We start from the raw sequence: 16,005 nt of genomic DNA on the forward strand, positions 1-16,005 counted from the left end.
CCTGCAAGGTCTCGCTGTCAGATGGGTGTGCGGAATGACTACAGGTCGACATGAGAATACCAACAGGGTTAAGCAGGTGGCACGCAGCATGTTGACATTCGGCAAGTCTACACAGATGTTTACATTGAAATGATGTACCGTAGTCACTGGTGGCCTAGTCCTCTCAGCGGCACAGTAAGATGGCCTCCACTCCCCGCAGCCTCAGCTTCTCAGGGGATGCAGTCATAGGCTGATCACTATTGGGCGAGTCATAAGGTGGACCTGCATTAGGTCAACATGGTCAAAAAGGTCAACACATGCAAAAGTTGACACAAGTTTTCTTAAAAATAGAAAAAACTTGTTTATACTTTATCATTCCAGTGTATACGGAGGAGGAATATAATAGTAGGCCAAGAGCAGAGAGGCACAATGCCCGAAGCAAGGGCGCCGCACTTATATGGTGTCCAAGTTGATCTTTTTGCTTGTGTTGACCTTTTGCCTGCAGACCAATAGTAGTCGACCTTAATTGCATCAACCCTATGACCCCCACCGGCTTCTCAGTGCGCCAATCTGCATCCTCAGAATTTTAAGATTTCCTGTCGACAGTTTTGAGGATGTCAACCAGGTGCCTACAGACAGTTTGAACCATGATGACACGAGTACTGGTGACACGCCGCACCCCTCTGCATATTTAAGCACAGGTTACTTCGACCGTGTTGTCCCAGGTCTGGTGAGAAGAGGAGAACAAACGAAGCGCAAGTGAAACAGCTGTTGAGATGTTACTAGGCTAGGAGCAGGGATGATACTTATGTATAAATTACTTATATCAATGTAGTAAAGCAGCCATATATTGTCAAGTGGTACTGCCTCTACTCTTTTTTTTTTTTTTTTTATGCAATCAATTTTTATTGAAATAAAAACAAGTTTACATTTAACAACAGCAGCGTGGAACAATGTTATGTATTCCAAACATCGCACAACAACAAAGTGCATATCTAGAAGCTGTATAGAAGATAATACGTTGGAAGTTTGTTTAAAGAAAGAAAGAGAAGAGAGGAAATGAGAGGGGGTTGGGGGGGGGGGGGGGAGGGGGAAGAGGTGCGCCTAGGGATCACTGGGTGGTGTGAACCTGACCTGCTGAGGTGATGTGAGTATAGTCGGGGGATTCTTTAAAGGTAAGCCAGTTAAACCAGGTGGCCGTGAAGGTCTGTGCAGAGTCCTTCAAAAAGGATGTTAGGTCTTCCATATTCATGTATAGGTCCACCCTACGGAACCAGTGAGAGAGGGAGGGTGGCTCCGAAGACCTCCAGTGGCACGGTATAACCGCTCTTGCTGCATTCATTAAGTGTCTAATCAAGGATTTTTTAAACCTGGAGATAGGCATGTCTATGAGGTTAAGTAACCAAAATTCAGGACTAAAAGGAAGTGAAGAGTTAGTTATTTTTTCTGAGATATCGTGAACCTGGCGCCAATATATTTGGATGGTTGGACATGTCCACCAAATATGTATGGGAGTGCCTGGAGATTGGTTACATCTCCAGCATACATTAGGCAGGGTATTGTTCATCTGGTGTAGTGTCGATGGGCATCTATACCAGCGGGATAATATCTTGTATTGGGTTTCTAGTGTTTGTATTGAGGAGGAAGATGCAAAGACATATTTAAATATTTGAGTCCATTGGTCTTCCGACAGATCCCGACCCAACTCCTTATTCCAAGCTTTAGTATAGGCAGGTGTTAAATCTGGAAGGTTACTTAAGCATATTTGGTAAAATTTAGAGATCAAATGTTTTGGGAACTCCTTGGAAAGAAGTAGCAATTCAAAGGGGGTCGGTTCCCACCCCTGCTTTCGTTTGGGAAGGGAGGAGATGTAATGTCTAACCTGTAGGTAGAACCAGAAGAGATCCGACGGGAGACCAATTTCAGTGTGAAGATCCGCAAAAGACCGTATTCCGGTCTTATCTACTATTTGCCCCAGGTAAGACACATCTATAGAGTGAAGCCTCGGGAGGTTCCGAAGGGCGAAACCTGGGAGAAATTCAGGGTTATTGATTAGCGGAGTGAGAAGGGAAGTCCCTGAGTTAAAGTAGGGAAGGCGTCTGAATTTATTCCAACATTGGAGTGTTGGAGACATGGTTGGGTGTCGGACTGTAGGAGTCTTCTGGAGCCAAGGGGCGACCCGAGGGGATACCCCCACTGAATGTCCCTCTATGGCGGGCCATTGTTTACACTGGACAGGCCTAGCCATCTCTACAATTCTAGAGAGGTGGACCGAGTGATAGTAACTTAAAAAGTGGGGGAGTTGCAAACCTCCTCTGTCTCGACTTTGCACAAGAATTTTTTGGGCTAGCCTGGGCTTGCTGTTACCCCAAACAAATTTCCCAACTAGGCCTTGTAACTCTTTAAAAAAGGAGGGCGGGATTGTAATCGGGAGGGTTTGTAGCAAGTATAGTACCTTAGGGAGGATATTCATCTTTACTGTATTTACTCTGCCTAGCCAGGACAGTCGAAGAGCAGACCATTTCGAGAAGGCTGTTTTTATATTGGTCAATAAAGGAACAAAATTAAGCTGAAAAAGGTTTGAGTTGTCTCTGGACAGCTGGACCCCTAAATACTTGATATATGTTTGCTGCCATTGGAAAGAGTAGGCTTTTTTAAAGCTCTCGATTAGCATGCCTGGTGCAGAGATATTCAGGGCAACAGATTTTGAGTAATTGATTTTGAAATTAGATAGGCGGGCAAATCTCTCAAATTCCAGCATCAGAGATGGCAGGGAGGTGATGGGACTGGATATGGATGCTAAGAGGTCGTCTGCATATGAAGCCAATTTATGTTCAGTCCTACCCACTTCAATACCCTTGATGTTTTCATTCATTCGAATTGCACGCGCCAGAGCCTCCATACACAATACGAAAATTAAGGGTGAGAGAGGGCAGCCCTGACGCGTGCCATTCCGAATACTGAACGAATCCGAAAGGGCCCCATTTACTCTCACACGGGCAGAAGGAGAGCTATACAAAGCTAAAATACGGTGTAGGCAGTTCGGGCCTAATCCTATGCGCTCAAGCAGGGTTTCCATAAAGGTCCAATTAATTCTGTCGAAAGCCTTCTCCGCATCGGTGAACAGGAGGACCACGTGGGCTTCTCGAAGTTTTGCAAAGTGTATTAAATCAATTATTTTAGTTGTGTTATATTTAGCCTCTCTCCCTGTAACAAAGCCCACCTGGTCCCCATGCACCAACCCCGGGAGAAGAAGCCCAAGCCGTGAAGCAAGAAGCTTAGCAAAGAGCTTCAGGTCTGTGTTTAGGAGCGATATAGGTCTATAGCTTGAACATTGGGCAGGATCTTTCCCTTCTTTTGGGATTATGGAGATATGGGCCTCTAGACTTTGGGAAGAGAATAGGGATTCTTTAGATATGGAGTTACATGCCTTTAGATAGAGGGGCATAAGTGTCGAACGAAAGGATTTATAGTAATTGATTGGGAACCCATCTGGGCCGGGGCTTTTTCCAGACGGGGTATTTGAGAGTGCTTGTTCAAGCTCCTCTATAGAAAAGGGTTGTTCGAGCCACAATATGTCGGCTTCTGAGAGTTGGGGGAAACTGATCGATGTTAGGTAGTTATTGATTTCTTGTTTAAGTTGAAGGCCTTCAGACGGGGACAATTCCCCTTTCAAATTATAAAGGCGAGTGTAATACACTTCAAAGGCCTTTGCAATTTGTGTAAAAGTGTGGGCTTTCTTTCCTTCAGCATCTGTTATGCTTTGGACATACGTTTGTGCTCTTTGGGCTCTTAATGCTCTTGCAAGCATTGCACTGGGTTTATTACCCCATAGGTAGTATTTATGTCTGCACTTACGTAAATCTAATTTAGTTTTGTCCCTTAATAGTTGATTAAGTGCGGATCTGGTTTCTGTTAGTTCTTTCAGTATATCTGGTGAGAGAGTTGTTTTATGGGAAAGTTCCAGGGATTTTATCCGTTCTAATAATTGGATTTTCTTTGCCTCTTTTTCTTTTTTCATTAGGGACCCCAGTTGTATACACTTCCCCCTAATGACACATTTGTGTGCTTCCCAAATGGCCACTGGGGTGGATAGATCATTATCATTATTGGAGATATACTCTGAAATGGCAGATGACAGATCATTTTTAAATCTAATGTCTGAGAGGAGGAGTTCATTAAAACGCCAAGACCATGAGCGCGGAGGGGATAGGGGGATAGCTACCTTGATACAGACAGGGGCATGGTCTGACCAAGTGATCTGCCCTATATCGCTATAAGTAAAGTATTGTAAAGACTGGTGGCCTACCAGAAAGTAATCAATTCGGGAATAAACCGAGTGAGGATGCGAGAAATGGGTGAAATCTTTAACTGATGGATGTTGGATTCTCCAGACATCCATCAGTTGATGGTCATGTATTAGTTGTTTGATCTAACGGTGATCTCGCATGCGTAGGGATTTGGGAACAGGGTTGCAATCTAGTAGAGGGTCTAACGACCAATTAAAGTCTCCCCCCATCACAAAACAGCCCTCTCGAAGTGGCTCTACGAGACGTAGGACCTTACTGAAGAATTGTCGTTGTTTAACATTGGGGAAGTAGACATTAACGAATGTATATTTCTGGGAATAAATTGAACATTTAAGTACTTGACAACGCCCCTCTATCAAATTATGATGGGAGATGTCTACCGGTTGCAGTCTACGAGACAATAGTATTGCAACTCCCAGTGTTTTGCCCAGGGAATTATCGCTAGTGTATATGTTAGGAAAGGAATGATTATGCAATCTAGGTGAAGCACCTTTTTTAAAATGCGTTTCTTGCACAAAGGCTACATCAACCTTCTTGGACCTAAATTCTCTGAGCAAGGTCGATCTTTTTTCGGGTATATTGAGGCCTTTTACATTCAGGGAGTAGATATTAAGAGTTGACAGGTTTAGTGTCGACATTTCAGAGTTGATAAGATGTCATATGCGGTACGGAAGTCCACCATATCAGGCCAGAGTAAGCATGAGAGGGGCGACCCCTAGGCGGAAAGGAAGGGGTATTGGGTGGGTAGGGAGTGGTAGAGAAAAAGGCAGATAGAAGAAAAACAGAACATAAGACATCACGTACTGCCTCTACTCTAATACTCCAAGTCAAGAATTAAACTTGGAGAGAGAAAAATAAGAGCAATACCTTTGACATATACCCCCATCTTATATATGTACATAATTATTAAAACCAAGTGACGAGTGCTGACAATTCCCAAGATCGGCCATTAGATGGGGATACAGACCAGTGTATAACAGGGAAAGAGAGCTTACCTGAATTGAGCAAATCCCTAAAATTGATCCTACGTGTGCTGTGGGGAATTTATAATTGCTCTTAACACTACTGGGTTATCACTGTGTAAAAATAAGAGGCAATACCTCAATATTCAAAGGTATTCATACCTACAACACAGTGTTAATAAACAAGAGGAAATACCTCAATATTAACTGAGCTGCTTGTACCTACTACAATAAGTTTGAAAAGAATCAAAAATTGAAATAAAGACACAAAATCATCAATAATAAAATCTTTATTCAAACCATTTCATATTCATCAAAGATCAGCATCTCCCTGCTACCTTACCTATTTTAATCTTTATACACATTTTCTCATCTTTTCTTCACAAGTGCAATTAGCACTTTATTATATGTTGTGTGTTAAGTGTGTCTAAAACGCTTTAAATAACTCCTTCAAAAAAAATTCACTGCAAGTAGGAACCTTTTCCTGTAAATCCACTGATAAAAAATAAACAGAGGATTTTGAATAAACTTTTTAAAAATTATTTGAAATAAAGATTAAAAGATTTTAACGTGTCTATTAATTTCTGTCCTTTTGGAGTGCATCCGCAGAGCAAATCTTTTCCTTACCCCCCTCTTGATTCTGCATGACATTTGCCTGGATGGCACCCCTGCCAGAATAAATAAGGCGGCACCTTGAGAACCCCCTAAAAAAAAGTCAATACATAGGGGTAATCCATTTGTGTGCGGAAAACCCACATCCCCATTTCCCTAGCATCTGGTGAGAATACACCCTGAAATGTCCTCCTTCGCTTCACATCATGTACAACCAGACATTGCAAGTTATTTATCAAGCTGTTGTCACAGAGTAATGCTTGGTTGCCTGGCAACTGTTACCAAAACATTAAACCCTTTATTACCTGCACCGACAGTGCAAGAACACGTCCCGGGAGCACAGAACGGGCCGGAGATCACAGCAGGAAACGTAAGTAACTAACAAATAGATTCAGGATTTCTAAGTGTCATCCATGGCGCACCTGAGTGAGGACAGGCCAGGATTTCTAAGTGTCGTCCACAAAGCAGAATCCACGGCACACCTGAGTGAGGACAGGCCAGGATTTCTAAGAGTCATCTAGAAAGCAGAATCCATGGCCCACCTGAGTGAGGACAGGCCAGGATTTCTAAGTGTCGTCCACAAAGCAGAATCCACGGCGCACCTGAGTGAGGACAGGCCAGGATTTCTAAGTGTCGTCCACAAAGCAGAATCCACGGCCCACCTGAGGACAGGCCAGGATTTCTAAGAGTCATCCACAAACCAGAATCCATGGCCCACCTGAGTGAGGACAGGCCAGGATTTCTAAGTGTCGTCCACAAAGCAGAATCCACGGCCCACCTGAGTGAGGACAGGCCAGGATTTTCTCCTGCTTTCTACTCCCCCTTTGATGTATCAGTATATATGGAAATGACTCCAGAAGTTGAAAACGTTACACCACAGCGATGTATCGCAGCAGTGTATGGCCATCCAGGGGGACCCCCTTCCCATTTTAGACTATTACCATGATTATAATGGGAGTGATTAATTAATGAGCAGGGGATCACACAAACCTCCGTTTTGGGGTTTATAATTACTTTCAGGTTACCCTGTATAACGCGGGAATGTGATCGTTTTGGTCTCAGGTAAGTTCGAGCAGGTTTTTTTTTAAAATAAAAATGTTGCATTGAAACAGGACTCCATTCACTAAAGCTTCTAAAAATTAAGTTGTGATGTGGCCCATAGCAACCACAGTCAGACTATCATTTCTCTATTGAATCCTAGAAAACTACAGACAGAATCTGATTGGTTGCTATGGGAAACAGCACCTTTTCACTTTTAAAAGCTTTGGCAAATATATACCATAACCTCTCATCCCAGCGCACATGTAGAATGCATGGCTATATATTCTATGGATTATTAGATCATGGCCATTATGTCACAGCAATAAAGGATTATGTACAGAAGAGGACCAATCAGGTTGGCGCATCACAAATGGAGAAAAATAACAGCTTATTCTTGAGTATTTGATACAAATTAGGTGTTAAAATAATTTTCATTTAAATTTAACCGTGGTACCGTAACACATTGTCTCATTGTTATGAAGAAAATAATTGTGGCATCTGTGGAAGTGTATTCAATCCTGAACGATATTCGCAACAGGTGGAAATATCATCGGTTTCAGAGAACATTATGTTGAATTGACAATCGACCTATTCAATGCGGAGTCTGTTTTTCCGACTGTCGGATCTGTGGATTGTTGAAAACTGCTGCAGATTCCACAATCCAGCGGACATTTTATACCAGTGGTAGCCAACTCCAGTCCTCGAGAGCTACCAACAGTTAACGCTTTCCGGCTCACCTCACAGAATCACATGTGAAGTAATTAGCTCCATTTGTGGATCTTTTAGAAAGGGTTAGTGAGTAATGAGTGCACCTGTGTACCTGCTAGGTGAGCTGGAAAATGTGAACTGTTGGTAGCTCGAGGACTGGAGTTGGCTACCCCTGGTTTAGACAATGCAGATTGGACTTTAAACAAAGTCGAATCTGCACAGGCGAGTCCCGGCCAGAAATATCGTATTCAATCCTGGCATTTTCGTAAGTCAGAAATACAGGGGGAATACGATCCGTATTACCAGGTACTTGGGGAAAACAGGACAACTTACCATTCACTGGCTCAGATAGCCCATTCGATTTCTACTTTCCAAATTCCAATATGTAAGCACAGTCACCTCTGTAGCGCAGCGGTTCCCAACCTCAGTCCTCAAGGCTCACTAGCCGGGTCATCATGTCTTAGTGATAACCGTACTTAAGCATAGGTGATTATTTCTAAATAACTTCAGTACCAAATCATATAACCCATGTCATGCATTTTATGTAATAGATCAAATAGTTCATTTTCTTGTATATAAAAACGTTTGTCGGGACACTGTGGGTAATATGCATCTGTGTAGTGCCATAATGAGCCATGTGGGTAATATGCATCTGTGCAGTGCCAATATGAGCCATGTGGTTAATATGCATCTGTGCAGTGCCATAATGAACCATGTGGGTAATATGCATCTGTGCAGTGCCACAATGAACCATGTGGGTAATATGCATCTGTGCAGTGCCATAATGAGCCATGTGGGTAATATGCATCTGTGCAGTGCCAATATGAGCCATGTGGGTAATATGCATCTGTGCAGTGCCATAATGAACCATGTGGGTAATATGCATCTGTGCAGTGCCATAATGAGCCATGTGGGTAATATGCATCTGTGCAGTGCCATAATGAGCCATGTGAGTAATATGCATCTGTGCAGTGCCATAATGAGCCATGTGGGTAATATGCATCTCTGCAGTGCCACAATGAACCATGTGGTTAATATGCATCTCTGCAGTGCCACAATGAACCATGTGGGTAATATGCATCTCTGCCGTGCCATAATGAACCATGTGGTTAATATGCATCTGTGCAGTGCCACAATGAACCATGTGGTTTATATGCATCTGTGCAGTGCCATAATGAGCCATGTGGTTAATATGCATCTCTGCAGTGACATAATGAGCCATGTGGGTAATCTGCATCTCTGCAGTGCCATAATGAACCACAAAGTTTATTCCATGTGCCATCAGCCGTGCCAACCACTTCCCACCCTAACGTCAAATGCCCGGGTAATCGCTTTTGGGACAACAGAGGACAGCAGGAACTAGATTTGGGCCGGTGGTTAATACAAAAATAGCAACATCATTTTCTTAAATGAAGTGTACTAAACGTGCCCCGGACACCAACCCAATGCAACACACTGGCGGTCTAAGCCGAGGAGGGAGTAACGCGATTGGATGGCTCCAAGGTAATCCCATGCCACCCTCTTCAGCCTGGAATGCTCATCTGTTTTCAGCCTTTGCAGTGTGTCAGTCAACCAGAATGAATGCAGCGGTCACAGCGGTTCAGTGTCGGAAGTACATGTTACTGTAGGTCAGGCTTTCCCAACCACGGTCCTCAAGGCAAACAAACAGTGCAGGTTTTGTAGATATTCAGGCTTGAGCACAGGTGACTTAATTAGTACCTGAGTGATTCTGATTTAACCATCTGTGCTGAAGCCTGGATATCACTAAAACCTGCACTGTTGGTGTGCCTTGAGGACCGTGGTTGGGAAAGCCTGCTGTAGGTCATACACCTGCTCCCAGGAAGTACAAGTCCACACAGATCTAGAGAATATACTTCCTTATAGAATATATATACAAAACTATTAAGTGCCATTGGACTAGACACAATATAGAAGTATCAGAGAAAAAAGGTGATTTATTAATTTTTCTTGTGTTAAAAATAACAATGAACACCGCAGCGGCGCCTAGAACTGCAAGCAATGAAAGAAACCAACATCTTCCAGGAACTGTCATTTTTAAAAGCATTTAATGACATAGCATATATTTAACAGATAGGGTAAATTTCTAGAGTACAGGACAGCAACCTTCAGCATTCCGGCCGTGGCTAAACAATGCTTCCGATCATCGCAGAAAAGGCAATAAGGATGATGGACGCGGAGCTCAGCAATGGCCAAGAGCACGCAGGACCTTGCAACCGCCCCCCCCCCCCCCGACTCTAGAGGTTACAGTTCATTCAACTGATAGCCAGTCGCAGGACTAAAGGCCCAGTTACTGAGAGGATATCGAGGACATCATTCCTAATAAATGTCATTCTGATTGTGCAGTAAAATGTCAATTTTCATTACAATAGTTACAGTGACAGAGAAATGCACACTATGTATCAAATAGCAAAATAATGTAGCAAAAAGTATAACACACAGTGCTGCAGCGGACAAGCAAGTAATCATTCGAGTAAAATTACTTTTTTGTTCCAGTAAATGCTTCATTTCACTTGTACATTAAACATCAATGATTCCTTTAAAGGGTTTCTTATACATCTAGTCTCATTATAGTCTGTACTAGAATTAAACCAGAAACGTACAATATAGTGTATTTCAGCAAAGAAAACAAAAAGGAAAAATATATATAAACAGAAGAAAAAAAATAAGTTTTACAGGAGTATTTAAAACCGCTAATCCTTTCATTAAACACCAACGTTCGGAAAGAACACACGTGACGCTTGAAAGCTGTGTTGTGTTAATAAGTGGGTGCTGAAATTAAATCTACGGGCACTTGCTATGTGTCTGCACTCCGTTACCCCGTCCTTGTAAAGTATCTCAGTGCTAGCTCTCTAAAATGGGAATGATGGTGAAATATGGGTCTGGATTTATTTTTTACATCTGTCTTTGATGTGAACAATCACATTCATTTTTAATTATTTAAAGCACCGCTGCCTTGCATATTGTATCAATACTAAAATGTGGGTTGTTTCCAAGACAGCCTCACAAAATTGAGGAAATGATGAAATATTCAGGTTTAATCTACAAATGACTTTGGGAGGAAAAAAAAAAAAGTTAATGGTCCTCTCATTCAGATTGCCCAATGCCCCTCAAACCGCTCATGTCACAGATTCGCTTTAGCATTCTATAAATAAGTTTGTTTTTTTTTTTGTTTTTTTTTTTTACTTTATCGTCATGTTGGGGGAACATTAGGCACAGAGTAATGTATTGGTTCTGAGCTTGCATGCTGACATTTCACTGAAAAAAATGTAAGAGAAGTGCAGTGGTTTTTTTTGTTGTTATTTTTTTTTACAATTGGTTTATGTTGTAGTTCACTTCTTTTTTCCAAAGAGGCTGAATCGCTTCTCTTTGTCCTTCTCTTTGTCTTTCTCCCGTTTCCCAGGGCTGGATTCGGTGGTGACTGTCACGCTGGCCGGCAGGGTTTGGGCGCGACTGGACGCTGGTGTGCTCTGCGTGCTCAGAGACACCTCGTTTTTGTCTGATGTGATTGCGTTTGAGATGGCCTGAATCCACGTGTTCATTTCCTCCTGTGGAAGAAACTGCAGGTCACACATTGCCTCCAAGATGTTGACAGTTTGACTAAGAATAATCTACCCAGACGAGCCCCCAATATCCTTATGGGTCACAAAGATGAAAGTCCATTTATAGGATATTTTTATTTAGCATATAATTGGGCTTCTCAGCTGCAGGTGTATGGTTTGCAGATAACAGACGACCAATAGTTGTATTGCCCTGGTCTTAAGGGGAACATTTGAGAATATTCTACGTTTCACATGTACGTCAATTACAAGTGTAGCAGCCTACAGTCAATCATATTGTTCCCCTGTATCACAACAGAAGTGCCCTCCTTATCAAACTACCTGCAATCCTTTAAAAAAGGTGTATCAAGTAAAATAATGAGTTTTAAATGACCCAGTGGGGCAGACAACTCCATACTTTAACAACTACTGTATAAGTATGGAGCGATATCTAGATCTATCTATACATTATCTATATATCATTGTAGAGGGATTAAATAGCATTGTGTTTCATTGTGAACTGAAAAACAAGCTGTAGTGAGAACACTTACGTCATCTTTGGCTTGGAAGAGGTATTCATTACCGTCATTAAGTCTGGAATAAAGAACACAAAATCATTTATAAGCCTATTACCCTACATTCACAACTAAACAATGTTCTAGGGTGTCCATTTAATTGTTGTGCGATAGAAACCAGCCAATAAGTACAGCATGCGATATGTGCAGATGTGGTGTTTATGGAGTGCAACATTTATTATATATGTTCCACCTGAACATGTAGGACTGTTATACAGCAGTGCCTTTTGCACAAGGTACAGCTGAAATTATGCCCCAATCCTGTACTGCTGCAGACAGTGAACTATACCTAGAAAATGGATTTTTAAACGTCATCCAGATGCCATTATTCTCTGCAATACTGCATGCAATTATGGATCTAGATATGGGAGCAGAGTCACAACGAGCCATACAGCTACGTTAACACCTAAATCTAGCATTCTTCCCAGTCTACAACACGCACACTAACCACGTTTCTCTCTGCCATTCACAATTCAAAAATACTTGTAATCATTCACTGAATGTATAGGATGAAGACAAAGACTTGTTGGTAAGGAGGCGCAGTAAGAACAAAAGACACTAGAGGGAGGTAAAACACAATCTACTTACTTCAGTTTGAATACGTGTTTTTTCTTCTTGTAGTCAGTCGCTACTTCACAGAGTGCTTCCTTCAGATTCACCGGGATCTCGTTGTGATAGGTAATACCGGAGCCAGCAGTCTTGGCGTCTTTGTAAAATCCAATCTCTTGGTTGTTTATCACGCAATATACATTATGCCAAGACCTGAGAGAGAGGAAGTGCGCATTAACCCTTTGCAGCCCAACTTTTTTTTTTTGCAATTCAAACAGTCTGGTTTAAATTCATTGTAATTTTGTTTTTTTTATTCAAAAAGGTCTACATTGAATGGTGGCTCACCATTGGATCTGCTACTAGCACTAGAGCCTGACTAGACATTGGACCTGAAAGGGTTAAAAGACTATTCCAGTGCTTCCAAGGACACCGATGCGATGTCCGCGATTTTACATAGAAATGCATGGTAAAATGTAAATCGCGTCGGTCGCATTGCATGCGGCCAAAAAAAAAAATCGCATGCGATGCGTCCGACGTGATTACCGATTTTACATAGGGAACAATGTTAAATGGCCCAATTGACCCGATTTCACATAGGGAACAATGTTAAATGGCCCACAGACCCCAAATAGCCACCCTGAAGTGAAATGGCCCCCCCCAATTGTTAACGCCACCCCACGATCAACGTAAATCCGAAGCGTGGCGAGCGCTGCGAGGGGCGGCAGTACGCGTCCTCCGACCTTTTCATACCCCCACTATCCACGTCGGCGTGGAGTTGAGAATAGAAAGTGTGGCGAGCGCACCGAGCCCGAAGCGTGGCGAGCGCAGCGAGCCCCACGAGGGGACGCGGATACCTGTGAAGCCCGCGAGGGGACGCGTATAGCTGTGAAGGTATCCGCGTCCGCTCGCCACGCTTCGGGCTCGGGGGCTCGCTGCGCTCGCCACACTTTCTATTCTCAACTCCACGCAGACGTGGATAGTGGGGGTATGAAAAGGTCGGAGGACGCGTACCGCTGCGCTCGCCACGCTTCGGGTTGACGTTGATCGTGGGGTGGCGTTAACAATTGGGGGGGCCATTTCACACTTCAGGGTGGCTATTTGGGGGTCTGTGGGCCATTTAACATTGTTCCCTATGTGAAATCGGGTCAATTGGGCCATTTAAACATTGTTCCCTATGTAAAATTGCGGTAATCGCGTCGGTCGCATCGCATGCGATTTTTTGGCCGCATGCGATGCGACCGACGCGATTTTTTTACTTGCGATGCCTAAGGTCAATATCGTGGGCACCGTTCTAGGAAACAAGTACCCTTCCAAACACTGGGCCTGATTCTGCCATGTACAGTATTGCACGGCAGCAGGGAAGTGGCTGTGCATTACCGTATGCCTCAACGCATGCATCTCATTTTCCGCTCCACCCCCCCCAACCGCCGCGGAATGTCAATCACACTACGACGAATACCACTTTCACATTGCAAAATGCAGTGTCACACCGGGACTTTGAAACGGTCCTGTCCCGGTGCGACCCTGCATTTTGAGCTGTTCAGATTGCAACCGCCAATATTGCTGGTTCGCTGATGTCATGCGAGGGCAGGGCATTATCGGGTGAGGAGGCAGCGCTTAGAGCTGGCGCTGCTTCAAGCGTTGCCTCCTTCCTAGTGTGAACGGGAAACGGGTCGGTCGATCCGATTAACCCGTTCACACCGCAAAGCAACACGGCAACAAACCGGTAAAAAAACCCTTCTTTTTAAAACCAAGGCAGCAAGGAGGTCAATAACAATAATTTACAAAACAAATATCTATTGGAGATAATAAAACCGAAGAAACATCTGGCTTTGGCGTGGGAAGTCGAGGGGGTGTTACAGCAACACTGAATCCGTTCAAGGATATTCCAGATCAGATTTGTAAAAATATTGCTTAGAGGCAGTTAAATGACGCACATGCAATTAATTACTTGGGCTTAATCACTTCCTGACTGAAAAGGACTACGTCACGCAATGCGATTCGAACACATAAAACATAATGAATGAGATACGGTTCCATAACCTGTCCAATGACGTGTTTCCCCACTCTTCAGTCAGGTACGCCTGCTGCTTATGCCCCACCCCTGGACTAAAGAGAGACCAACCTCATCAATAAGGGAACAACGTGGATAATCATGTACCTGCTTGAGGCTTTTTTGTTGTGTGCCTCCCATTCATGTTTGCGATGCAAGAAACCTTCAAACTGAGCGGAAGAAATGTCCTGCGTCTTGGCCGGGAGTGTGGAGGCGGACTGCGACTGTACGCCCGATTTCAGTTTGCGGTCAGCCGTCGGAGAGGGGATTGGGCTGGATTCTTTCGAGCTTGACCTCTGTTCTGTGGAGCCATTGACCATTTCGTTGTTTTCAGCATTTTCCGCATTCTGGAAACACCAGAGAACACTTTTAGATGCACAGCACAAAAAAACAATTGAACCAACAGCAACAAGATGGCTGCCTATGGCCTGCATAAGATGGCTGCACACAAACCACTTAAAATGGCTGCCTACAGCTCACCTGAAAAAAATAAAATAAAAAAGGACTGAAGTACAGCAATTCTAGTTTTCCATCAGACACTAGTATACATAAAAGGAAAACAATTAGATGTATCAATGTGATTAGTAATGATTTTGTAACTGGAAAAAAAAAAAAAAAAAAAGGGTGCGAGGATCGGGCAATCGCTGTACCTCAGACCTTTTTTATGGAGCACACGGTAAGCTATGAGGGGGTATTTACAGAATACAGAGCAGCATAAACCAGCCACTCTGCCCGTCTCTTATTACTGTATCTGCTGGATGCCAGGACAAGGTAGACGGGGGGGTAGATAGCAGATCATCACATATGTTGTCACAGCATTGTCAGGAACAGATACGCAAAAGCCTTTGTTTCTGAAAATGCTCTTTTTTTTACCAGAGGTAAAACAAATCAAAGACATGCAAAGATTAAAAAAGGTAATTACACCATGCAGTTCCACTTCCACCACCCCAGTTAGCTCAGATTCTTAAGAGTAGACAGGAAATTAGGAACAGTGAGATGATTTTTTTTTATTTTTTTTTTGGAACCCAAGTTATTATTAATATTCAGGTTTTTAACATATTATTAAGTGAATTGGATTGAGGTTAAGATGGGACGAGATAAAATCACCACAGTCACTCAACACCACACAACTATTTACCCCCAGAAAAAAGACAGAACCAAGGCCTTGCCCGTCGCGTGCTTTGCTGTTCAGGTTGCTCGCTGCAAGACGGTCTAGAGAACCAAGTTATCCAGCGGCCGACTGGTCATGCTGGTGACGTCTTCGGGAGCCGGTGAATTTTTTTTGGATTCCTAGTGGTTTTTACATCTAAGAATAGGACTCGTACCCTGATGCATGTCTTTGTATTATGATTATTATTATTTAGTATCACTGTAGCGTTCTGGAGAGTGGTATTAGCAAGTTACGGGAAGCTCTGTGCTACGTACTACATGACACACACGGCCAGTCCTGATGTACGCCAACAAATAAGCCAGGTGCCATTGCTGCGCTGTAATGCTGCATTATAAGTGATTAATTGCAGGCAGCAAGGAAGCAAAAAAAAAAAGCTCACCGTGGAAAACTACCTGAGGTAAATTCTCTCTCCGGTGTCAGAAATCGTTAGGGACTTATCGTGTTGTTTTTAAACTTGATATTTGGGTCTATGAAGAATTGCATGGGAA

The 16,005-nt window shown here is 43.1% G+C and overlaps 1 protein-coding gene across 2 annotated transcripts in view; it reads right to left on the reverse strand.

The window, feature by feature from the left end:
• Positions 1–9,661: 9,661 nt before the first annotated feature.
• Positions 9,662–16,005, reverse strand: part of SPTBN1 (spectrin beta, non-erythrocytic 1) — a 155,406-nt gene continuing 149,062 nt past the window's right edge. For both annotated transcript variants that reach the window (XM_083175223.1, XM_083175224.1), the window contains 4 exons: positions 14,455–14,693; positions 12,333–12,506; positions 11,721–11,763; positions 9,662–11,178 (listed from right to left, as the gene is read on the reverse strand). In XM_083175223.1, coding sequence (XP_083031349.1) covers positions 10,963–11,178; positions 11,721–11,763; positions 12,333–12,506; positions 14,455–14,693 — 672 coding nt within the window. In that variant the 3' untranslated portion in view covers positions 9,662–10,962. The remainder of the gene's footprint in view (positions 11,179–11,720; positions 11,764–12,332; positions 12,507–14,454; positions 14,694–16,005) is intronic.

Source organism: Crinia signifera, chromosome 3 (assembly GCF_055691185.1).
Source record: "Crinia signifera chromosome 3, ASM5569118v1, whole genome shotgun sequence".
NCBI lineage: Eukaryota > Metazoa > Chordata > Amphibia > Anura > Myobatrachidae > Crinia > Crinia signifera.